The following is a 25,250-nucleotide window of genomic DNA, read 5'->3' on the forward strand; positions in this document are numbered from 1 at the left end:
TGATTTAATCTGCAGTATTTTTCTTTAACAATGCTCATTTTGGCTGATTTTTAAAATAATATTCATTACATAAGATATGGAAATTAAAGAAAAGTATGAAGAAGCCAATAAAAACCATCATAATTCTCAGATCTATGGGTGTGAAATATTTATAGCACATATGCACAATGCATATTATTTTAATGATATTTGTATCATAATGCATACACAGTTTTGCATCCTTTTTTAACATTATATCTTGAGTATTTCCTCCAACTAAAAATTATTGTATACTGGAAAGTGATTTTTAATGGCTGTATAATATGTGTCTATTCCTGCCCAAATGCTTTGAAAATAGCTTATTTGCATACAAGAGAGCTTGTTCATGAATGAATTGATCATATCTGCCTCCTTGCAGAAAAACACTAATGGATACTCAAACAAACTGAAATGTCACTCTCCTTCACAAACATTGTAAGTGAACAATTACCTATATATGTGTAATAAGTACAGTAAACTAAACAAAACCCATTTAGACAGTGATTGTCCATGGAGGAAATTAAACCCAGGAGACTATATGAAATGGGGAGGGTGGCTTTGAGGTTTGCAGGATCAGACATGCTCACATAGCTCCCTCACTTACATGTTACAGTTGGCACCTTTAGGAAACTAGAACGTGTTTTGAAAGTTTTTTAATCTTGTGCATTATGAGTTCTTATTTATGATTTCTCTACTAAGTTATACTATATTATACTAAAGGTACAACCTGAGCTTTCTGTCAGCACTGTTTAGGCAAGGACTGTGTGCTGAAACTGAGAGTAACAGCTGCACTCGAGCAAGAATGCACAACTCCATTTAGGAGTTCTGAATTTAAGTGTTTCTCTCCTTTAAGATTCAAGGTATAGATGTAATGTTGAAATGTTTGTTAATTGCATTTGGAAGATTTGATGACTTAAAAAAAAAATCAAGACAGAATTGAAACTCAAAATCTACAATACTAGTTTGTCCTTGTTATTGTACCTTATGCTCTGGACAGCATTTCTTTTGCTGCAGAACATGTTTTATTCAGTTTGCTCCAAACTCTTCCCATTGCAGTCTTTGTGCCCTCATACAATCAATCTTTCTACTCAAAGGTCAGCATGAGCTACTATATTCTCAAGACAGGGAGAATATGACAAAAATACAATTTGTAGAGAGAAAACACTCCACGACCCCTGATAGTTAAAGGTCTTTCAGACACCTTTTGCGAAACAGAATAATTTCACAGTGGTTTTATGCTAACAAAAATGAATTTTCATTGGCATGGCTTATCAAATAAGCAGAATCAAGGGAACCAAGTTGCAAGTTAAATGGTCTACCATAAAAGTTTGTTAAAGTAACAGTTTGTAAACCATTAATGGAAGAAGTGAAACAAAGGCTGGACTTAGCAGCAAAAATTTACATTTTTTGCCCATGCTTAAAATAGGATACTTCCTTGACTCTCTAATAAAGTATAAAGAATTTTAGTGCTATCTCCTTAGCTAATTCTAAGCACCCCAATTCTATTCTGACTGCTCTTTTAAAGAAGATACAATTCTTGCTTGTACTCCCATTCACTAAAAATCTATTGGTTTGTTATGATTTATGAGCAGCTCACCAGTCTTTATTTATTGAACTCATCTATCAAACACAATTCTAAATATTCCCCCAAGGCTCTGGGAAGCTGAATGGATGGCTGTTGTGAGTTGGTTTCCTACTAACAGAATAGGCAGATGGGAATGATCATTTATCACAAGGTTGGGCTTTCAGATATAGATCTGTGTGCATGGTAGTTGCAAAAGCCATCATCTCCCAGCTTCTCCTTTTTTATATTTGTCTCATTTGCTTAAAAAAGAAACAGAGCTTATTTCTGATGCTTTTTCAATCAGATGAGTCCTATAAAATGAATAAATAATCAAGTTGACCTCATCCATAATCCTTGAGCTGGTCATCATGAGCATGTGTTTTATTTCTCTGAGGAAGGATAAATGTTGTGGATTAGTAAAAAGTAAATAATCAATAAACCAAATCGACTATAACCAGAAGGGTAAGTCAGTTATGACTGAATCATAAAGCAAAGTATTAAAATCTAAAAAGGAATGTTCTAATCTGTTGTTTTAGGGTTCTATCTCATTAGCTTGGTTACTTGGCATATTTTGTCAGTAGTTAAACTGCTGATGGACATCCTGTTTACTGTCCGTGTACCATAAAATCATATGGCAGTAAGTAGTAACAAGAGCTGTTTGTTTTAGGAAGTAAGTACTAGTGATTTGTGTGGGATGTGTGAATTTATATTCTGAAAAGTTATCAGGAAGTTCTTGATCATCTTTAAAATTCAAGTCCCTGCCACAGTTTTAAGGTTTTATACTGCCTAAAAAGAGAAAAACTTAATTTTTAATCCCATATTCTTAAAGCCTTTTATTAAAAAAAAAAACCCTCATAGGACAATTGTTCAATGTATGTTTCCATTTATTTTAGTTCATTCTCACCGTATTCCTGAAAGTAAATCAGAGAAATTTCCATGCTAAGGGCAGGGATCATGCCTGCTAAATAGAAAATAAGTAGAAAATCACTGGTTCAGCCATGCAGTAGTTAATGCAAGCCCATGGCTTACAAACTTGAAGCTTAATTGATAGTGTTTTAGGTTCTTGTAAAATTCCGTGTTCCTTTTCCCAAAACATTACTGCTACTGTAGTTAAGTTTTCCAAATTCTAAACCCAGTCAAATTACTTAAAACATGGAAAGAGCATTTCTGCATTTCATAAGATAAGAATCAAAGTTTGAGGGGAAATAAGAAGAAATGGTAACTCACTGCAGCTTAAAATCATCAAGGAATTTTTTTTTATTCCTACTGATTCAAGAGCAAGGGGTGAATTTTTAACCAATTATTATTCATTCTAGAATCATTAATTGAGCCCCTGCTATGTGATTGGAACTGTACTAGTCACTAGGAATCTGGCAGTTGTTAAGAAACGAGAAGTTTTATTTCTTTTATATAAAACCACCTTTAAATCTGCCACTTTTTGTACAATTTAAATGTACAAAAATTAATTTTAAAGCATCTTATAGAATTTGATCATAAACATGTAAGGTTTACTGCCAGAGGTAAGTGAGAACTGTTGAAGAGAACAAAAACCTCTTCTTTTTCAAACCAAAGGAAACCAGTCATTATTCTTTAAGCCAGTTTTATGCAAATCTCTATGGTATGCATTATCTGGTTTACTTCTTGTAACCACTAGTCACATGTAGCTATTTAAATGTCAATACAAATTAATGAAAAGGAAGTAAAATTTACATTTTTATTTCTCTGTCACATTAACCTCATTATAAGTGTTGAGTAGTTACTAAGTATCAGGGCTGGATTTGAACACTAGTATGAAAGACAGGAAACTGGGCAATTACAATACAGTGGGGGTTTTTTTGCTTGTTTTTGTTTTTTTTTTTTTAATTCAATTTTATTGAGATATATTCGCATACCATACAATCATCCAAAGTGTACAATCAGTTGTTCACAGTACCATCATATAGTTCTGCATTCATCACCCTAATCTATTTTTTGAACATTTTCCTTGTACCAGAAAAAGTAAAAATAAGAATAAAAAATAAAAGTAAAAAAGAACACCCGAATCATCCCTCCCAACCCTATTTTTCATTTAGTTTTTTGTCCCCATTTTTCTACTTAACCATCCATACACTGGATAAAGGGAGTGTGATCCACAAGGCTTTCACAATTACACTGTCACCCCTTATAAGCTACATTGCTATACAATTGTCTTCAAGAGTCAAGGCTATACTGGGTTGCAGTTTGATAGTTTCAGGTATTTACTTCTAGCTATTTCATTGCATTCAAACCTAAAAAGTGTTATCTATATAGTGCATAAGAATGCCCACCGGAGTGACCTCTTGACTCCATTTGGAATCTCTCGGCCACTGAAATTTGATTTCGTTTCATTTCACATCCCCCTTTTGGTCAAAAAGATGTTCTCAATCCCACAATGTTGGGTCCAGATTCATCCCCGGGACTCATATCTCGCATTGCCAGGGAGATTTACACCCCTGGGAGTCAGATCCCACATAGTGGGGAGGGCAGTGAGTTCACCTGCTGAGTTGGCTTAGCTAGAGAGAGGGGGCCACATCTGAGCAACAAACAGGTACTCAGGGGGAGACTCAGGCACAATTACAAGCGGATTTAGCCTCTTTGCAGTAACAAGCTTCATAAGGGCAAGTCCCATGATAGAGGTCTCGGCACATCAAACCGCGAGTCCTCAATGTTTGTGAGAACATCAGCAGCAATCCAGGTGAGGAAGCCCAACACCTTTGCATTTTCCCCCAGCTCTTCAGGGGAGCCCTGCATATATATTTTTATTCTCTGTCCAAATTACTTTGGCATGTGTCACCATTTCACACTAACCTATGCAAATCTACCAGATCTCACTTCCTATTCAAAGTTCCATATAATTATGGTATTTGAACAAATTGTATGAGTTAAATTGTTTAGGGAATATAGATCTTGCACCAACTAAACATCTCTTCCCTTGGTCTCACATGGAATTTGAAGTTTTAAAATGCAGTCAGGATTGTCCTTTACCCTTTGGCCCAATTTGCCCTAGTTATGACCACATCTGCTTCATTCATATCTCTAGTTGAAGTCTGGACTCTTTTTCAGCTTTGTTAACAGTTGCTGTATGCACTATTACTGACATTCATATCTACCAAGCTGTAGCTCTGAGTTTCAGGTGTCACACAGATACTCAAAGTTCCAGGGATTGATCAGGTTATACACAAAGGGATCAGCATCTCAGAATCTGGAGATAGCCATTACAATTCAGGAATAGATGTGGCTGCTGTAAGAGCCTACAATGCAGTGTTTTAAAGGAAACAACAGTGAAAGACTTGAGTGCTATCAATGCACATAGCAGGGGCCCCAAATTTGAATTGTCAGAGAAGGCTTCTTGGATGCAATGACACTTCTGGCTGATGAGCACCTGAAGGTTGAGGAGCTAGTGGATTCCTGAGGACGCAGTGTCCCAGGCAGAAGAAACACTGTGTTCACAGAGATGATCTTCAAAGAACTAAAAGTCCAATATAGTGGAACATAAACTGAAAATAAGGAAGTAAGTATTGGGAGATAAGACTGGAGTAGAGACCACCCAACCTCCTTTAAATATTCTATTCCATTAGTGGTACTTGAGGTTGGACATATTTCCTTAATGAAAATAAAAATAAAAATAAAAATAAACCTTAATGTAACTAAGAAAAATGGTTAACATTTCAGATTCTATATACTCAGTACACCAGAAGAGGAAAAAAAAAAGTGTGTAAGAGCCATCTAGTGGCCTCTCTCATATGTAACGGGGTGTCTGTAGAGATGCAACTCTGAAGCTTTGTTCTCACAAGGCCAGTGCAACTTGTGAGCATCCTGGCACATCATCTTGATTTAAAAATTGCTTGCTTTTCCTAACCCAATGATAATTTTAAATGATAATTTCAAAGGAACCAGAGTGCTCTGCTTTTAGATTTTTACTTAAAACTCTAGAGGATTAGGTGTAGTTCTGAGCCTATGTTTCTCTATAAACATTGATGCAAGTTTTTGAATTCTGTTTTTATTCTATCCTTTAAATAATCTAGTAGTTTGTTTTCTGTATAAAATGTTTCATTGCATAAGAGCACATTAAACTATTTCTATTTAGCCCACGTTTACGGCAGGAGAATTTAGCAGTAATGGATTAATATGCCTTCTGTGAGCCAGAGTGCCACTGTGACCTAACAGATTTGGTTGAGTTGTAATTTGCTTTGTTCATTTTACTGAGATTGGCCCTATTACTTGGTAATTATTTTCCGATTGAAGATTTCACCTGGGATAGGCTGCTTCTGCAGGCAAGAATGGAAAACCTACTTTGAATCATTTAACCTAGACTATTTGTAAACATGACAGGATCTCTTAGCATCATTTTGGAAAGGCTTCATATCCCCTTGCACCAATTTCTTGATAATATACTCTTCACTGGAACGTATTGTGGTTAAACCAGTTGTCATTTTCATGTCCTGATGGACATGAAAAAAGATTTTAGAAACGTTTTCTGATGGTGCTGCACATGTAATTAAAACTTAAGCAATAGGATTCCATAGTCATAAAATCATAAGTAATTTCTACGTTAACAGCACTTAGAATAGGGTGAAAAGATGAGCTGTGGGTTGCCTTTGGGTTTGGCTTAGGAAAGTAGGTTTGTGTTTCAGTTGAGAGCATATATATTTCCCATTCACACAGTTGATATATTTTAAATTGTTTTGAAGCCGTGGGTGTAAACGATAAGGATAAAAATGCTTTGTGAACTTTCTGGAGTCATTTTGTATCTGTCATAATATGTTATAAGTAATTTATTTTCATGGAATTGGATTATCATATCTAAATTTACTCCTCAGTACAGGAAGGCATGAAATACATTTTAGTGATGAATCATTCCAATAATATTAGCTTGTTAAAATCTCCTCTTTTGTTTGAAACTAATTTAAAAATGTTCTTTTTCTCACAAAATTATTTTTCTGGGATGTGTTCATTTCTCGTTTAAAAGGAACAACTGGAGCCACTGACAGTAGCATTGCTAAAAAAATAATAATAAAGAAACTTGGTTTCCCAATTACCAAATAGATGCATGTATGTTAGATTTCTTGGTTTTATAGCACCTACTCTAAAAATGTATTTAATTTCTTGTGAATCATATTTTAATAGCTTTTTAAAGATAACTTCAAAGGGTTTGCCTGTGAAGATTACATGAAGTAGCTGTTGGTAATATTTTATTTTAGAAACCTGATGTACTCTAACTTCCAAATCAATCCAATATACTGTGGAAACTATTTATTGAAGCTTGTCAGGCAATCATATATGCATTATTAAGTGTCTACCAATATGTTAATAGAGTTTATATAGTGCTCTGGTCTCCTGAAATGTGAAGGCATATTATTCTTTCATTGTTCTAGAAAATCATCTCTTTTTTCCCATGTCTGAAAGTGTGAGAACAGCCTTCTCCCTCACTAATTATGAGGAATCAGGAGATGATATTTTTAAGGCACAAAATTTTGTGAACTTTGCAATCTTATCAACCCCCACTCCCTTATCTTTTCTCTTTTTTCTACAGGTGATTTCTATTCACTACTTTCCAAGCTTCTAGGAGAAAGGGAAGATGTTGTTCATGTGCACAAATATAATCCTACAGAAAAGGCAGAATCAGAGTCAGACCTGGTAGCCGAGATTGCAAACGTAGTCCAAAAGAAGGACCTTGGTCGGTCAGATGCCAGAGAGGGCAAAGAACATGAGGAGAGGGGCAATGCTATTCTTGTCAGAGACAGAATTCACAAATTCCACAGACTAGAATCCACTTTGAGGCCAGCAGAGAACAGAGTTTTCTCATTTCAGCAACCCCTACCTGGTGAAGGCACCTGGGAGCCAGAACACACAGGAGGTGCGTTTAGGGCTTCTTTCAGGGAATAAAATGCAAAGGGCTAAAATCCACATTAGCAAAATCTGAAGGGAATAAAAATTAATGAGTGAGAAAAACTCATCAATAAAAAGGATCATAAGAAAAAAACATTACTCAGATCTGGGTTATTTATCAGAAGTCATGTTTGTTTTATGAGTTTTGCTTTTTGTTTTGATCCAATACTACATAAATTTGTGTTATTTTGGTGAGCAGAACTACAAGGACTACAAATACTTGGATCATTTTGGAAAGGGTGGCTTATGAAATTCAGGGTAACAAATTCTTAGCAAGTTAACATTTTCCATTTTGCTCAGTGGAAAGAAAATGCAAAACCTGGTATACAAAGTCCTAGTATATGAAATGCTTACACATTACCTTCTTTTAAGTTTATTAAATTCCTCTCAATGGAATCATAAACAGTCAACATTCTCATCCAGTTGACTTGTAAAATGTGGCCATTTTTACCTCTTTGACTTCTTAAGTTCCATTTTCAATTACTATTTTAATTGGAAAGTTGAGTAGTGATTTCTGAAGGGACTGCCAGCAAGTCAATAACTATCAGATTTATCTTTATTTCTAAGCGGTATTGGCTTCCATAATTAGAGGACAATACCTTATTCCCTTCAGGTTTCTGTGCCAGCAAGCTATGGATGCCTCATCTTTGTCTTTAATTGTGTTGTGGCCTCTGTGATATTGATTGTGTTTTATGTTACTTGCTAATGTGGAAAGCCAGATAATACAGCATGTGAAGATAATCTCCAAAAAAGCAACGGATATGCGTGCATGGCAGCTGTCCATGCACTGGCCGGAATGAAACAGGCTGCCAGCTTGATGTTTTCAAATACAGCTTTGCAGGAAGCCATAAATTATTCAACACCCAGCTGATTTTTATTTATAATTGAAAAAAATTAGCATGCAGCGCCTTTTGCTCACACAGAAATTTCAATCATTGTCCATTGGGAATGGCCTAATGGTCTCTATGAGAAGTTAACCAAGACCTAGATTTTTACTTCTTCTGATTTAAACAGGATCAGCCCTGATCTTACCCATTCTAAATTGATCTAATAAGATGGTTCTGAAGTGGTGGTCCCTGGACCTCTTACATCAGAATCAGCAGAGTGCTTATGAAAAATCTACACTCATGCATCCAGCCCCAGAATAACTGGATTGGCATCTTTGAGTAAGGTGCCTAGAAATCTGCAGTTTATCATGCTCCCTAGCCATTTCATGGGCACACTGGAGTGTCCGTCTGGACCTGTGCACTAAAGACAGTGCACTGCGATGCCTGCAACATGGAAATACAAAAAGCAAAGGGTCTCTTTGGTGAGAATAAAATTGTGTCTTGAAGAAAGGCTGTGAAGTGTTAGAGTTGCAGCATACTTTATTCCTATGTCTTTGTCACTCTAGGATGTGAAAACGTATCATGGTCATTTATAGGCATCATAAGTGTCAATGTAAAAATAGTACTTTGACTTAAGGTATTGTATTCCTTGAAACCTACTAAGTTTTTCTAAGAAGGAAATGCTTAAATTTCCTGAAATCTGTTTCCTTGCCAAATCGCCGCATACTCTGCAGGGTGGTCAAAGTGGCAAAAAAGATAATTCTCTGGGATAAGTTTCAGGAAGTTCCCTTTTGGTTTTAATATGTGTAGAATGTCTCTATGAATAAACAATGAGTCATAGAAACACACAGCACAAATCCTAATTATAGAAAGGAAATGTGTATATATTTCCTTTCTGAAATGATTTTAGTGTTATTTCCCTAATCTGATTTGAAAACTTTAAAAAAAAATTGAATGCAAATGAGCAAAGCTCATATTTAGGTAAGCTATTTATAAAAGCCTGTTTCTTCTCAATTCTCTTTCACTGTTTACCCTATATTATATATAACATGATGTAATATCTAACTTTAATTGAACCTGTGTGTTTTTGTGTTAACCAAAGAAATACGGACCCTCTGGAAGCTTTCATTTTGCAGAAAAGAAAGTAGAATTTTGTTAGCATGTAATATACTAAAAAAATATTAGTAGCTTAATTCTTGTACATTTCTCAGAAATGGGAAGGGGAATAAATTTGATGGATAATCATCCACTGTTTCTCCTTTACCCTTTCTTTTCTCCCGGCAAAGCTGAGAATGGGACTCTAAAAGCCTGGAGGAATTAACTGTCCTCCTAAGTGCATAATTGGCTACCAGGAATTGTATTAATTGCAAAGAAGAAAGTATTTTTAATGTGAGATTATTATTGAAACAAAAATATAAGGATATTGGATTGCTTAATATCATGCCCCATACTCATTTCAGATATATTTGATACCTTCTCTTATTCTGAATTTTCAAATAAAGAAATAGATTCACTTGAATAAAATCAGAGTCTGAATTGAAAACTTGGACTTTATCACTTCTAATGTGTACATTATAGTTCTTTACATTTCAATACAGTTTTGCTCAAAAAGGGCTAACTTGCTTTCCCCACTTAGATGTATCTCCCTGGAACTCTGGACCCTCTCTGCTTAGAAGCTGGAGGCTTCCACTCAGGTCCCTGTTCCATTGTCCACAGTTCTTAGCACCAGCACAACCCAACATGGTGGCGTTTTCAGCAGCAGCACTTTAGATTTCATTGACAGGCCCATATTCTGGAACTGCAATGTGTGATGGATTCCACCCAGCTGATTTGAGGGTTCAAAGGTAAAATTAGTGGAACAGCTCAAAAATCCAGTATGACTGTGTGTGGTAGGCCCAGGACCACTTGAAGGTTTCAAAAACACCATCATTTTGTAGACCTTTAGTTTGCTCTCGATTCCACTTGGGCCCACACTCTGGCAGCTACCTTTACAATTGAGTTCTCTACTCATTCTGGATTATTGTACAGCATCAGTGGACACTAAGCTGCATGAAGAGCATGATGGAATGACATCTTCCTGCTTTGTATAGCTGAGAAAGTCCTCGGCATTCCTCAGAACAAGATGGTTAAAGCCTCTGTCTTCAGAGTGTCTTTAAAGTACAAACACCTGCAAATGGCACTTTTTCTTTTTTTTAGATCACTGACTTCATGACTTTTGGTGAAGTTCAGAGTCTACTCTGAAAACTCTCCTACTAACTGTTATGAAAACAGCATTAACAATGGAGAAACTCCTGGACAGCTTCAGCTAGACTAGACCTGAGATGTTCAAATATTGTTTGAAAGAGATGCCTCAAGTACAAAGTAGTTGTTACAGCCTTCTGCCCCACACATGCACACACACACACACACACACACACACATATACACACACAATTTCCCCCAGAGCTATTCTGCATTCAGCCAAAATAAAATTTGGAAATCACTCCATGAAGATAGTATAATGTAGAAACTTCAGTCACTGGAGCCTGTTTGCCTGCTTTTGTATCTCAGCTCCACCACTTACTAGGTGGACCTTAGGCAAGTTTTTAAAATTCTCTGGGTTTTAATTTTCTCATCTGTAAAAAGAGGATTATAACAGCACAGGAATCATAAAGTTGAAGTGAGGGTCTCATGAATAATATACAGAAAGTTCTTTGAACAGTGTCTGGAACATAAGGAACACATAATAAATGTTAGCTGTGGTTATTGTTATAATTGCTAATGCCACAATTAATGTGATGTTGGGTTGAGATTTCAAAAAGTTAAATTGAAAAATAGTATAATACCCAACTAAATACCAAACTAAATACCAAAGTAAATATTGTCTTTTCTTAAGCAGAATTTATGAGAGAATTTTCTTGCAGTGTGTAGGGAAATTGCAAAATTTAGCACTCTAGTTTGATACATTCACAAGGCAACATGGCAGTGTGCTGTCATAGTTAAGAGTTTGTGGCTCTCCAAATCTCCAATCACTTACATTCATCTGCCTTGATGTTTGCTATGCAAATATGATGTATGGTGTACAGTGTGAAAATACTCAACTTTGTAAACTGAGAAGCAAATGCATCCCCTTTTTACACTTACATTTTTTTCTATATTTGAAATGCAATTTCTGCCATTACTTTGGTATCTTTATGAGACAGCACTGATAGAGTAGAAATAAAATTCTAGTTGCCCTTTTGGAACTAGACTCATTGAATAATTTTAAAATTACAGATAGCTCTTCTAGCTGACAAATTTCATTGGTCTAGAGTATTCTAGCAAATGGAAGCCTGCATGTTTGACTCTTGGCATCAGAAAATACATGTGCATTTATGTGATACTTCCACCAGATAAGTAGACTCAGAGATCTTTGTTCTTATACATTGAGTTTTTACCTCTTTTCTATGGATAACTTTTACTCACTCTCAGTGTCCATTCTTTTAACATATTTCATTCATATGCTTACTGTCAGGTTCAAGTTCTACAGAATTCCCAGGGTAAAATAAGGCATTCAGTTTGACTGAATTTCCACCTCTGGAGGGAAGGAGAATAATGGGGGAAAAACACATGCATAACAACTTGCTATGAGCCAGGCTAAGTTTTTACACAGGCTTTAGCTCTTTCAATCCTCAAAACAACCCTATCTATAAACCCATTTTACAGAGGAGGAAACTGAGGCATGGAAAGGTTGTCATGTGCCCAAAATGCCACAGCCCAACAAATCAGGACTCAAAGCCAAGCAGACATGCCCCAGAGTCTGTTTTTAACCACTAGATTTTAATCACTTTGCCTCTCACAGAAAAATAAAACAGCATGATAGATAGGTATGTAGGTAGGTAGGTAGGTAGGTAGATACATACATACATACATACATACTTAGTTTTTCCCAGTCATCTCTTCATCTCAGTCTACAATCTTAATTATTTTAAGTGCAGCTTTCCTTTGCCCATGCTTTCTCAGTCATTATCAGTACAGTTTGACCAAGATGAATATCCCATTTGCAATCTAAAAACTTAAAAAATAAAAGAAATTCTGCTGATGCTTTTGAGCCAAATGTTATGTCTTAACTCTCTTCCTCATTTCACTCCCATTAAATGTAACATTAGAATTAATTCTTGTTTTCTTTCTCAGTTTGGTATAAATATTTCTCCTATTGTTTTAGTTAATTACAGTTATTGCTGGGATTTCTGATGTATGACAATCCCTGATCAAAATAAGGCATCTTCTCCTCAGTAGAGGGGAATTTGTGAATGTAGCAAAAAAACTACCACATTTCGTTCTTGTTGAAGTCTTGTGATATTATCAGGGTCTTTTTTCCTTATGATTAAATGTGAAGAGCTTTGCTGAAGTTAAGTCAGACTTCTGAGTTTGAAATTATATTTTTTCTCAACTTCTTCTAGTTCTCTTTGTCCCTGTGTAACACAGATAAATGAATGACCTTTTAAATCCTTATTAATAATTTCATGTGAAGGCAGCATTGATCACTAGCATTAATCTGGTACAAGTTTAACAGTATTATTTAATTTTATTTTTCTAAAAGCAGTAAAGTTGTTTTTTCCAAATATATAAGACAGAATATGAGGCTGAACATTTAGCTTTACTTACAATGAATGCAAGGATTCTTTATAGAATAAAATTATTTATTTATTATAAAATGCTATATATGACTTTGGAAAAAATTTTAATCGCAGGAATTTTTTCACTTATTTTCTCATCTTTTATAAATTCTAATGAATTGTATCAAGGCTACTAGGATCAATAGCTTATGTGTATTTACCTTGTTTTTCTGAAAGTATTATTTTCTCTAATATGTGCTCAGATTCACATTTTTTTAAATAAGCATTTAAGATTGAAATAATCCTATTATTTTATATCTGACCTTAGAGCAGTGGACACATAGAATTGAGAATTTCTTGCCCAAGTGCATGTGTAAGAACTTTGCGTATAATTTTCAGGTTAAAACTGCAAATATGTGGCATTAACTAGTCATATGTTGAATCATTTCTTAAATAAAGGCAACAATCTTGAACTAGAATTTTTTTTAACTTCTCCTTGATAAAGAGTGCTAAGTGTCAGTTAGAACCCAAATACGTTTTATATAATTTCCTTAATAGGGGTTTGACATTTTCTTTAACTGGAGATCAGAAAATAACCATCCTTGATGTTGGTGCTTGAAGTCTGGCCCAAGCCTAAAGTTCCTTTTCTGTGAAATGAGAAGTGACCTGGGATGACCAAGAACAATTCTAAAACTCTCTGATTCCTGTGTCAAGATTGGCAGCAGTTGGAAGAACAGTCAGTATTAATTCCATCTGCATACACCATTAGTCCTAAATGACAGCCTTGAATCGTAATCCCTTAATCTTAAAATAAGGGAACTGTCTTAAATTACCTAATAAGGAAAAAGATGGTGACAATGGAAACAAAAACATCAATTAACTGAGCTGAAGTTCACAGTAAAGAATATGAACTCAGTTTTCCTCTAGCTATCCCAGATACCTGGATAACACAAAGGTCTAGATTCTGGAAGGTTTGAGGTCTTGGATAAGTAATGTTAATAAATGTGAACTGATGTTTTTCAATAAAATGAAAAATAATATATTTTTCCAAACATTCTTGCTACTCATGAATAATTATCTTTTTCATTGACTCAGTACTAAAATAGCCAGTTTGCTCAGGGTTAGCCCTAGCCCTCTTGTACATTTCCTGTCATATCACTCTTACTGTTTTAAAAATTCAACAAAAGCATATGCTTTAATAAATATATTCTAGATAGTCACACTCCCTTCCTGAAAATTTCCAACCAAAAATGTTGTGACAAAACAAGTGTTTTTATAATTGGTGGATAAAACCTTGTAGATAGGCTCAAAACAACCTATTAGTCAACACTTTTTGCAGATTTTCAAGCACTTAGCAATCTAAGGGCATATGATAGTTGAGTTCATTTATAACTAGATAGTTCTTTACACAATACTTCTAATATTTTCCAAAATTCATATGTTGCCACAGAAAGATATATATTTTTTAACACTACATATTTTCTATCAGAATTAGTATCTCCTCACCTTCATGGGCACTTAGCTTCCAGTATCTGTTGGTGGACCAGTGAGTAGAAAAATACCAGGAGCCATGATATTTATTTATCATCTTTAATGAAAGTAATTAATCTTATCAGCATTTTAATTGAGTATCCTCACAGTGTCTCTATCACTGTGCTAGAGGTAAATAGAAGTAGTACAAAGAAATTGTAAAATTATAAGGGTATTTAAATTCTATTTGACCACATAAATAAGAAGGGACTGGAAAATAGAGTTTATTTCAGTGCACTTAATTTGGCCATTACATGGTCTAGAGCCTGTGTGAGGCCTGGTGGCCCAACACTGAGTAAGACATGATTCCTGCCCTCAAGGATTCCATCTTGTGGTGGTCTGAGATTTGAGAATCTGATGAATGCAATTAGATGTCGACATCATCATGAGGTTCAGGGTTCCCTTAGAGCCTATCCAGAAGCTTCGGGTACTGGCGAATGAGTATAGAATGATGACCACTAAATGGACAAGCTGGAACTAAGATGAGAATGAATGAAGTACAACCTGAGATTCAAGCAATTTAAAAATAATTTTAAACATTTTCTTTGGGGAATGATTTATCCATCTGTTGATCCAGTTAGACATCTCTAATTATAATGTTTATACTCTTTCTGGAGTTAACTTTCAAAAACACAGTTAAAATTATGCCACCCAGTGCTTAAAACCTTCAGTGGCTCCCAATTGTCTGTAGCAGCAATTTGCAACCTTTTTTTTCCTATTATGACAAGTGTAATAGATGGTGGATGCTACTCATCTGAGCAGCCCCATTCATATCCACTGCTGTGCCCAGATTATTTGTAAGTTCAGGCATGCCAGCTGTAACTCTTCCCCCCACCCCCAACTCAGGAAGGCATATCAGGTCACATGTGAATAAGAATGACATTCTCATATGCTCTAATGTATTTCAAAAGCAAATTATTCCCCAACTTCTGTGCTTCACTACTAATAATAAGGTAGTTGCTGCGTGCCTCAAAATTAATCATAATATAAGTCAAGACACCGCAGCTAAGAACTACCAGCGTGTTAAATTCAGACCCCTTGGTGTGATATGCAATACAACACATTTTCCAATCTGGCTGTAAACCAGATCTTAAGGTCAGCTGATGCTGCCTCTCATTCCCCCACCACCACGTGACATATATAGGTATCCTTTCCAGACTACTTATAGACTTTGAAATGCATTCTGCAATATAAACATCTTTGTTTTTATTCTTTCTGAAGGAAATAGTCTACCCAATTCTACTCTCGACAAACTCCTACTTACACTGTAAATGTGAACACAGATGTCTGCACCTCTGGGAAACCTCCAGCAGCCTGACCTTAAACCTTCCTGGTCTATCCCAGCCTTAGGAAGGTTTACGGGGCCCTTTCATGTGTTCTGCACTACTTTGTTTCTTAAGTATTTGTTTCCTGCTTCTCCTCATTTTAGCCTATGAGTTCATCAAGGCCAAAAACCCATGTTTCATTTCTGTGTGTTCCCAGAATCTAGCATAGTGCCTTACGTAGAGAATACACTCAAGGAACATTTGTTGTAGGTACTTCAGCAAAGTTTGTAGGCAGAATGGATATATTGATTGTACTATGTTTGGCAATTTTCATTTTTAAAAAAGAATTAAATATTCAAGGTAAAAATATTTTGAGTGAAAGAGTACTTTTTCCTTTTGTATAGTTGAGGGAGTTATTTTTAAACTGCTTGTTCACACACCGGCACACTCTTAAGTTTTCAAGAGCTGATTATACAAGCCCTGTGCTTTCTTTTCTTCCTCTGGTCTTCAATGCCACATCCTTCAAAAGGTGGGAAGGAGAAGAGAGACCCAAATTACTGCTTTTCTACCTCTCAGCATCTTTGTTGAAGCATTTGAGAGGGAAAGAAATGTTGAAACTGATACAGCCTGGGTTTCAGGGTTATCTTCATAACTAAACATCCTCAATTAGTATAGATAATCCATACATAATTAGCTTTTGTTTTGTTTTAATTTGGTGGTATAAATCATCATAACTCTTTATTCTTGAGCATGTTTATAAAAGGGATTAAAAAATGAACCCAAGTATTCTCTTAGTTTAAATGTATTCAGATAAAAAATGAGAATAATTAGGAAATCACCATTCATTCACAGAACTTCTGTGGTCATTTTGCTTTCCTCTCTCTCTAGGAAGCCATGTAATATAAACAATGAAGGAAACTCACTCCATTCCCGTTCTTATGGAAAGGTTGAAGTTAGGAGAAATGAGACTGATATCTTACACAGTTCCTTGTACAGGGGATAATCAATGAGTGGTTTATTATAGGGTCTCATGTATACTGAACATCCAGAATTTACATAGTCTAGATAGATAGATGATAGATAGGGCAGATTGACAGGCTTATCAGTCATTCTTCCTGTTTGTTTATAACATTTAGTGAAAACACATGGGATTGCCTTGCAGAATGCCATTCCAAATTTTTGTATTAAAATTATGCCACCCATATTGCCATATTTTCCAAAGACATTAATTTAAAATAAGAATCCTGTCAAGAAGACAGTCTCAAATTTGCTCTTCAATCACTTAAGGATAAGCTGGTTTTGCGGACATATTATAAAAAGGAAAAGAGAGCATATAGTCCCAAGACAAGTTCACTGTCACTTATTTTATTTCCTAATTCAAGAAGCTACTTGGCATGTGCATGGGGTATATTTTATCTAGAGCATTGCTTTTTTGTTTTTTTTTAATTATTTCTTTGCATCTAGCGATATTACTGCATGAGCTGCTTTTAAACACTTTGAATCTTCATAAGGTTATACTAGATTTCCTTTTACATTAAATGTATGGATTTTTCTTCTAGATTTCCACGTAGAAGAGGCACTGGATTGGCCTGGAGTATACTTGCTTCCAGGTCAGGTTTCTGGGGTGGCTCTGGACCCTAAAAATAACCTGGTAATTTTCCACCGAGGTGACCATGTCTGGGATGGAAAGTAAGTAATATGTTTCCTTCAAGGAGTAAATGAAAATAAAAATAGTGTGTATTGCTTTTTGTTAAAACTAAAAATAATGGTGAGAGGATGACAAAATTTCTTCTTGATCTTGATTTTTATGAGCAAAACATTGTTCTTTTGTCATATGGCTGTGATAAGTAGCAGAGTGGAAGTGTTGTATGCTTTTGAACAATGCAAGTTTCACTAGTTTATGGAAAGAAGGCAAAAACAATTGGTGATTCTACCTACTTACCATTCTGCTCCACCCTCCCTGAGGTTACATTCACACACCTACCTGAATAGTATTAAAGGCAGTTATGTCAATACATTGCTGAGGAATTTTAAGACTTTAAAGAAAGTGCATCATGATAAGCAGTCAGCTAACTATAATAAAGCACTTTGTTATTTCCACATTCTGGGTGCAGAATTATTCTCAGGCCTTTGGCCTCTCCCTTTTCATCAGACCATTCATAGCAGTGACACAGTTAACCTTCAGGAGACCATGGTTGGAGCACTTTGACCTCCAAATGTGTAGAAATGGTCAGTATCTTGGCTATTTAAAAATAGTTCATATTTTAAATAGATTAAATTTATTACTCAAATTTGTTCTTGTCATGAGCAACAAAGACTCAAGACAAACACTAGGACTGTCTAATTCCCTTAAGTTTTCCTCTGCATTTCTCTTTCTACACTTTCCTTCTATCTTCTAGTGCCTTCTTAAAGGGATTTTTTAATAAAAATTTCTAACATTTATTGAGTTTTTACTGTAGACCTGTCACAGTTCTAAATTTTACATAAATTACCTCACAAGAGCTAAGCACTGTTATTATCGTCATTCACATTTTACACATGAAGCGACTAAGAGAAGTTAAGTATTTGCCCAAAGCCTCACAGTTATCAACTGGCAAATAGCCAGGTTTCAGTCCCTTTCAGTCTCACTTAACCACTCTGCAATGCTGTCCCTTGCGGGATTGTAAGCACATCTTGGAATTTACATGATAGTATTTTTAAAAGCTTGCTCCAAACATTAGCCTGTTATTTTAACCTTAAAATTTAGCCTGTTAATTTAATTCTCCTGAGTTATTAATATCTATTTATTCATTTATTTTATTACCAATTTACACATGAAGGTACATTTTAAAATATCATGGGTCAATTAAGTCTAATGAATCTTCTTCTCTTTCAAGTATACAAATATAGGGGTTCATTTGGAAAAGCGAGGGTCTACATATGTAGTTCAATTTTTTTCCTCCATTTTCAGACATGTTGATTAAACTTAGGCTAAACCTTCTCTGTCACATATATATGGGTGTAGTTTTCTTTGTATAGTTGAAGATAGGATTCAGTCAATAATTCAAGATAGATTAGTAGCCGTTACTGGTTAATTGTCCTTTGCAGTTGTCATACTTGAAAATAGAGTCTGAGAAAGAGATCACCTCAGAGTTCAAATCAAACAAATTGAACTCAACATTTCCATTCATACATCTCTGCTACATCGTCTTAGTCATTATTGGACATCAAATGGTATTTTAACAAATGATTTTCAATGCAAACTATAACTATTCATTGTAGCATATTCTTCATTTTAATGAATATTGCTATATTTTTTGCATGGATTTCTAGGCACATTTTACCAGAGGAGAAAATCATTTTCTCCCATTGATACTGTTTCAGCAGGCTAAAGCTAAATTGGACAAAGTCCAGTTTTCAATTTTAATGCTATATTCATTCCAAATAAACAGCAGAGGCTGGAATCATTTAATAGAAAAAGAGATCAGTAAAGGCCCACTTGGGGTAGGAGACACAGGGCTGTGGGACAAGAGCCATGAGAACATTTTCTGTAGCTATGTGGCGGTCCTAGCTGAAGAATGCTTTTTTCCTGGCGTCAAGCTTTCATCCAGATAACCAGTGACATGTGTAAGTAGAATCCAGTTTCAGTGCCAAGCCCTAGTGAGTTTGCCATGACAAATGTCATCAACAAAGGGGTGTTAAAAATGCAAGACATCTTCAGAGTAAATGTGCTGATTTTACTCATTTAAAGGGTTTCTTCTTTCTTCTTCATCTTTATCTTTCAGATGTAAGGATAGTTCTCTCTTTCCTCCTCCCTTCCTGGTATTGTCTGCTGCCCTTTAGCAGCTTTTGCAATCCATGGCTCTGAGGATATTCTCTTCTAGCACTCAAATCTCTGCTTCATAATTCATGAAGACAATTAGAAATGGATTACTCTGTTGGTTATTGTTTTAGGAAAACAAATTCGAATTTGTGGCCTCTGCTCTTTGAACCCTCAGGTATGACGATCCTTCCCACATATATGAGCACCCTCATGTAAGACAGGCGAAGTGCATAGTTTTTCTTCTCCTTTGTTAAAAATCCAAGGATTGTACAAAGAACAGTTCTGTAGAATTTATAATATGCAGGTGAGAAACCATGAAAATTACACCTTGGATGGATATTGCATTTCTGGTGCTATCACTGATTAGATATAGTGAGAAACCCTGTACTAATTTTTTTTGTAATTCTTTCCATCCTGCTGTTTCTCAGATTCACAAAATTATAGCTTCCATAAGGTCAGGGCTTGCTCTAAATCAAATCCAGGCATTCTATATCACATGGTTCTTAGGAGGTGGTCCTTCTTTAAGTATCAGATAGTGCTTGGAGCTAAAAATGATCCCTATTTAATACTCAGTGCCCTTTGATATCATTACATCAACTGTCTTTATAAATATTGTTATTCTTCATTCCTAGCTGATAGCCCTGATCTTCCCTTAATCTTATACTTAACCATGCTAAATAGGTCTGGCAGCCAAATATAATAATAATAATAATAATAATAATAATAATAATAATAAACCTCTTAACCTCCTGAAAGATGATTCTCATTCCCTTTCTCAATTTGATTCCCATCTTTCTCCCCTTGTGTCCCTTCTTTCAATATGGCAACTAAGAAGCTTCGTCTAGCAGAGATAAGAAATGCTAATACCAGCAGGGTGTAATGAAACTTTAAAGAGCCTCTTGTCTGCCATAGTGTTAAGGCAGCATGGCAGATAAAGCTCTTTAAAGTTTAAATGCCTTCCAGGTAGCTCCTGCCTCAGTAACAGCTGTTCCTGGGTCTCGGTCTTAAAATAACCATGAATGTCAAAGGCTTGTTTCCTGGCCTTTCCTTCATTTATCTCAGCTATTAGTGGGGTTCTGCCATGCAGGGTTCACATCACATACCTACCTAACTAAGCTATGGGTCTTACCCTTAATTTTTAGGTGCTAAAAGTTGTTTCTTTGAATCATTTATCATTTCTTCACATGGAGTTGGAAGGGATCTTGGAACGGATCTTGGAACTTGTATCACTGTGGATTTCTTTCATACAGTAGGATTTAATTGGCCCTGGAGAACAGAACCCAGTGTGACTGAGTGGTACCTTAATATCTTCATATGTCTGACAAAATTGTAAAGAGTTCTACAGAAAGAATGTTTCAATATTCTACCCTTCCCTATTGCATCATGCCATTTCCCATTTTACTCAATCATTTTCTTCCAGTTTTACGCCACTTTTTGTAGTTCTGCTTCATTATGTGACTATTCCTCCATCTCTTATACTATTGAACTGAAAGGGGGATTCTCCTGTCTAGTGAGGTCAATCCTAGCAAGAGAGAACACTTTTTTAAAAAAACAGGAGACCTGGCTTTGAATCTTGGTTACTATTCCTAGCTTTGAGGCTTTCATCAAGACACTTGAGATCCAAGGGACTTTCAATCCCCTTGTCTAGAAAATGAGGACTTTTATAACTACCTCATACTGTTGAATGCAAAATGTGACTAGTCCCGATGGCCTGAGTGCCCTGATTCTCTAGTTCATTGTTATTTTCATCACGATTTGTGGTGGCTCTAGTTCTAGGTCCATCAAGGCACTGGTTCCTTTGTCTACTTTCTTCTTTTCCTCCTCACGGGGATTTTTTTTCTTACCATGTGTATATATTCAAAAGTAAGTGTTTTTAGCATAGTATTAAATTATATTTCATTTAGGGTCTCTGGCCTTTGTATCATGTCTTCACTTTCCTATATTGAGGGTACATGTCCACGTATTTTCTCACTTGAAAACCTATGGTTCTTCCTCTAGCTTCTTAATTTATGTAATTACATCATATTTCACTTCTTCCTTCAGTTGCTAGTATTTATTTTATATTCCCTTAATTTTGATTGATTGCACAGAATTTTATTTTCTACTTACTCTAGCTCTTTTTGTGTGTGAATGTAGCAAAGCATTTCTTCCCAGCCTTATCTAAACTGTTTGATTAGCTGCTAATGTGCAAAATCATTAACGGGGAACTCAAAGTGCTAAAATAAAGAACTGATGAATTCCGGCCTGTAGGTCACTGCAGTTCATTCTTTTTGGCTGAGTGCTTTTTCAGAGAAGCAAACAAAAATCATCAGTGCTCCAGGCACTGTGTGAAATGTGCAGGGTGTTATTATATTCCGTAAAAAGTTAAATGTGGTTGAAATAAAGACCTCTCTGCGGCATATAAAGCAGAGTAGCTGCTTTAGAACACTAAATAAGCAGTTTGCTATAGCAACAGCATATCTAGCTCTATAAACTGACATGTATTTGTGGACTGTTCACGGGTTACCTTTCTTTTAATTATAAGACAATTTATAAACCACTTTCTTTGGCCGGTTTAAAATATATATGATTTTCCCATTTAAGAAAAATAAATCAATTTCTTTTATTGTCTTCCCTGTGTAACTGCCAGTTGCATGAAGCTCCAGCTATCTCTAGTGAAAGGATTAGACTAGTCAACAAATCAATTGAGTGTTAAATGTCCCTTGATACTGTCAGTTCAAGCATATATGTGTTTGTTAAAGGGTAGCACAAAGATTTTAAATGAAGTGGTCAAGTCTGTTGTGTTGTGGTTAATTCCTTTAAAGCTATATTCTTCCTAAGAATTCTAGAATTTTATAATTTGCCATTTATATTGATGGAGTATATTATATATTTAAACAGTGTTAATATAAGTAGTGCTGTTTATCTTTGGTTTTTGATTTATTGTATTTTTCTTCGTGGGTTTTTTTGCTTGCTTGTTTGTTTGTTTTTTGTTTTGCTCTTTGCTTTGTTTTGAGGGGCAGTAGTTAAATGGACAGATTCTCTAATCAGTAAGTTCAAGAACTTGACCAGTCACTGAGATACTTAGTGGTATACAGGGGAAGTATAGTAATAATAATGAAGAAGAATCTTAAAGCTATATACATAGGCAAAAATGACGTGTCTTAAACATCATATAAAATACCCTCTGGACATACTAATGACCTAGAGTAATTTGTGGTAGCAAATAAAGCCTAAAATGCAAAATAAATTATTTGTTGTTACATTGTGGTAAGACACTGAGAAAGGTATCTTGATAAGCTAAGCTAACTGACATATTCTATGGATCCAACTTTATAAAAATTTGATTGATTTATTCTGTGGCTTATTTGTTTTGTCACTTATCTTTTCTTTCTTTTTGCTCCTTCATTTGCTATTTCCCAATTTATTATTATAACACCAAAAAGTGGATAATGAAATAAAAATGGGTGATCCTTGGAGGCGGGGCAAGATGGCAGACTGGTGAGCTGTATGTTTTAGTTACTCCTCCAGGAAAGTAGGTAAAAAGCCAGGAACTGCGTGGACTGGACACCACAGAGCAATCTGTCTTTGGGCATACTTCATACAACACTCATGAAAACGTGGAACTGCTGAGATCAGCGAAATCTGTAAGTTTTTGCGGCCAGGGGACCCGCGCCCCTCCCTGCCAGGCTCAGTCCCGGGGGAGGAGGGGCTGTCAGCTCCAGGAAGGAGAAGGGAGAATTGCAGTGGCTGCTCTTACCGGAAACTCATTCTACTGATTCAAACTCCAACCATAGATAGACTGAGGCCAGACACCAGAGACTCTGAGAGCAGCCAGCCCAGCAGAGAGGAGACAGGCATAGAAAAAAAACAACACGAAAAACTCCAAAATAAAAGCAGAGGATTTTTGGAGTTCTGGTGAACACAGAAAGGAGAAGGGCGGAGATCAGGCCTTGAGGCGCATATGCAAATCCCGAAGCAAGGCTGATCTCTCTGCCCTGGGCACTTTTCCTTAATGGCCCTGGTTGCTTTGTCTATTAGCATTTCAATAACCCATTAGATCTCTGAGGAGGGCCGTTTTTTTTTTTGTTTTTTTTTTTTTTTTAAATCCTTTTTGCTTTTTCTAAAACAATTACTCTAAGAAGCTCAATACAGAAAGCTTCAAAGAATTGAAATTTGGGCACATCAAGTCAAGAGCAGAACTAAGAGAGCTCTGAGACAAAAGGCAATAATCCAGTGGCTGAGAAAATTCACTAAACAACACAACTTCCCAAGAAAAGGGGGGTGTCCGCTCACAGCCACCATCCTGGTGGACAGGAAACACTCCTGCCCATCGCCAGCCCCATAGCCCAGAGCTGCCCCAGACAACCCAGTGTGACGGAAGTGCTTCAAATAACAGGCACACACCACAAAACTGGGCGTGGACATTAGCCTTCCCTGCAACCTCAGCTGAATGTCCCAGAGCTGGGAAGGGGGAGCAGTGTGAATTAACAGAGCCCCATTCAGCCATCATTTGAGCAGACTGGGAGCCTCCCAACACAGCCCAGCAGCCCAGAACTGCCCTGGGGGGACGGCACTCACCTGCGACATAGCACAGTCATCCCTCAACAGAGGACCCGGGGTGCACAGCCTGGAAGAGGGGCCCACTTGCAAGTCTCAGGAGCCATACGCCAATACCAAAGACTTGTGGGTCAGTGGCAGAGACAAACTGTGGCAGGACTGAACTGAAGGATTAGACTATTGCAGTAGCTTTAAAACTCTAGGATCATCAGGGAGATTTGATTGTTAGGGCCACCCCCCCTCCCCGACTGCCCAGAAACACGCCCCACATACAGGGCAGGCAACACCAACTACACACGCAAGCTTGGGACACCAATTGGGCCCCACAAGACTCACTCCCCCACTCACCAAAAAGGCTAAGCAGGGGAGATCTGGCTTGTGGAGAACAGGTGGCTCGTGGACGCCACCTGCTGGTTAGTTAGAGAAAGTGTACTCCACGAAGCTGTAGATCTGATAAATTAGAGATAAGGACTTCAACTGGTCTACAAACCCTAAAAGAACCCTATCAAGGTCAGCAAATGCCACGAGGCCAAAAACAACAGAAAATTATAAAGCATATGAAAAAACCAGACGATATGGATAACCCAAGCCCAAGCACCCAAATCAAAAGACCAGAAGAGACACACCTAGAGCAGCTACTCAAAGAACTAAAGATGAACAATGAGACCCTAGTACGGGATATGAAGGAAATCAAGAAGACCCTAGAAGAGCATAAAGAAGACATTGCAAGACTAAATAAAAAAATGGATGATCTTATGGAAATTAAAGAAACTGTTGACCAAATTAAAAAGATTCTGGACACTCATAGTACAAGACTAGAGGAAGTTGAACAACGAATCAGTGACCTGGAAGATGACAGAATGGAAAATGAAAACATAAAAGAAAGAATGGGGAAAAAAAATTGAAAAACTCGAAATGGACCTCAGGGATATGATAGATAATATGAAACGTCCGAATATAAGACTCATTGGTGTCCCAGAAGGGGAAGAAAAGGGTAAAGGTCTAGGAAGAGTATTCAAAGAAATTGTTGGGGAAAACTTCCCAAATCTTCTAAACAACATAAATACACAAATCATAAATGCTCAGCGAACTCCAAATAGAATAAATCCAAAAAAACCCACTCCGAGACATATACTGATCACACTGTCAAACATAGAAGAGAAGGAGCAAGTTCTGAAAGCAGCAAGAGAAAAGCAATTCACCACATACAAAGGAAACAGC

The 25,250-nt window shown here is 36.4% G+C and overlaps 1 protein-coding gene across 19 annotated transcripts in view; it reads left to right on the forward strand.

The window, feature by feature from the left end:
- Nucleotides 1-25,250, forward strand: part of PAM (peptidylglycine alpha-amidating monooxygenase) — a 306,111-nt gene that overhangs the window by 245,607 nt on the left and 35,254 nt on the right. For 11 of the 19 annotated variants that reach the window (XM_037801760.1, XM_037801762.1, XM_037801761.1 and 8 more), the window contains 2 exons: nucleotides 7,134-7,457; nucleotides 17,248-17,377. In XM_037801760.1, coding sequence (XP_037657688.1) covers nucleotides 7,134-7,457; nucleotides 17,248-17,377 — 454 coding nt within the window. The remainder of the gene's footprint in view (nucleotides 1-7,133; nucleotides 7,458-17,247; nucleotides 17,378-25,250) is intronic. The other 8 variants (XM_037801772.1, XM_037801773.1, XM_037801776.1 and 5 more) reach the window with 1 other exon arrangement.

The sequence above is a fragment of the Choloepus didactylus genome, chromosome 13, assembly GCF_015220235.1.
Source record: "Choloepus didactylus isolate mChoDid1 chromosome 13, mChoDid1.pri, whole genome shotgun sequence".
Lineage (NCBI taxonomy): Eukaryota > Metazoa > Chordata > Mammalia > Pilosa > Megalonychidae > Choloepus > Choloepus didactylus.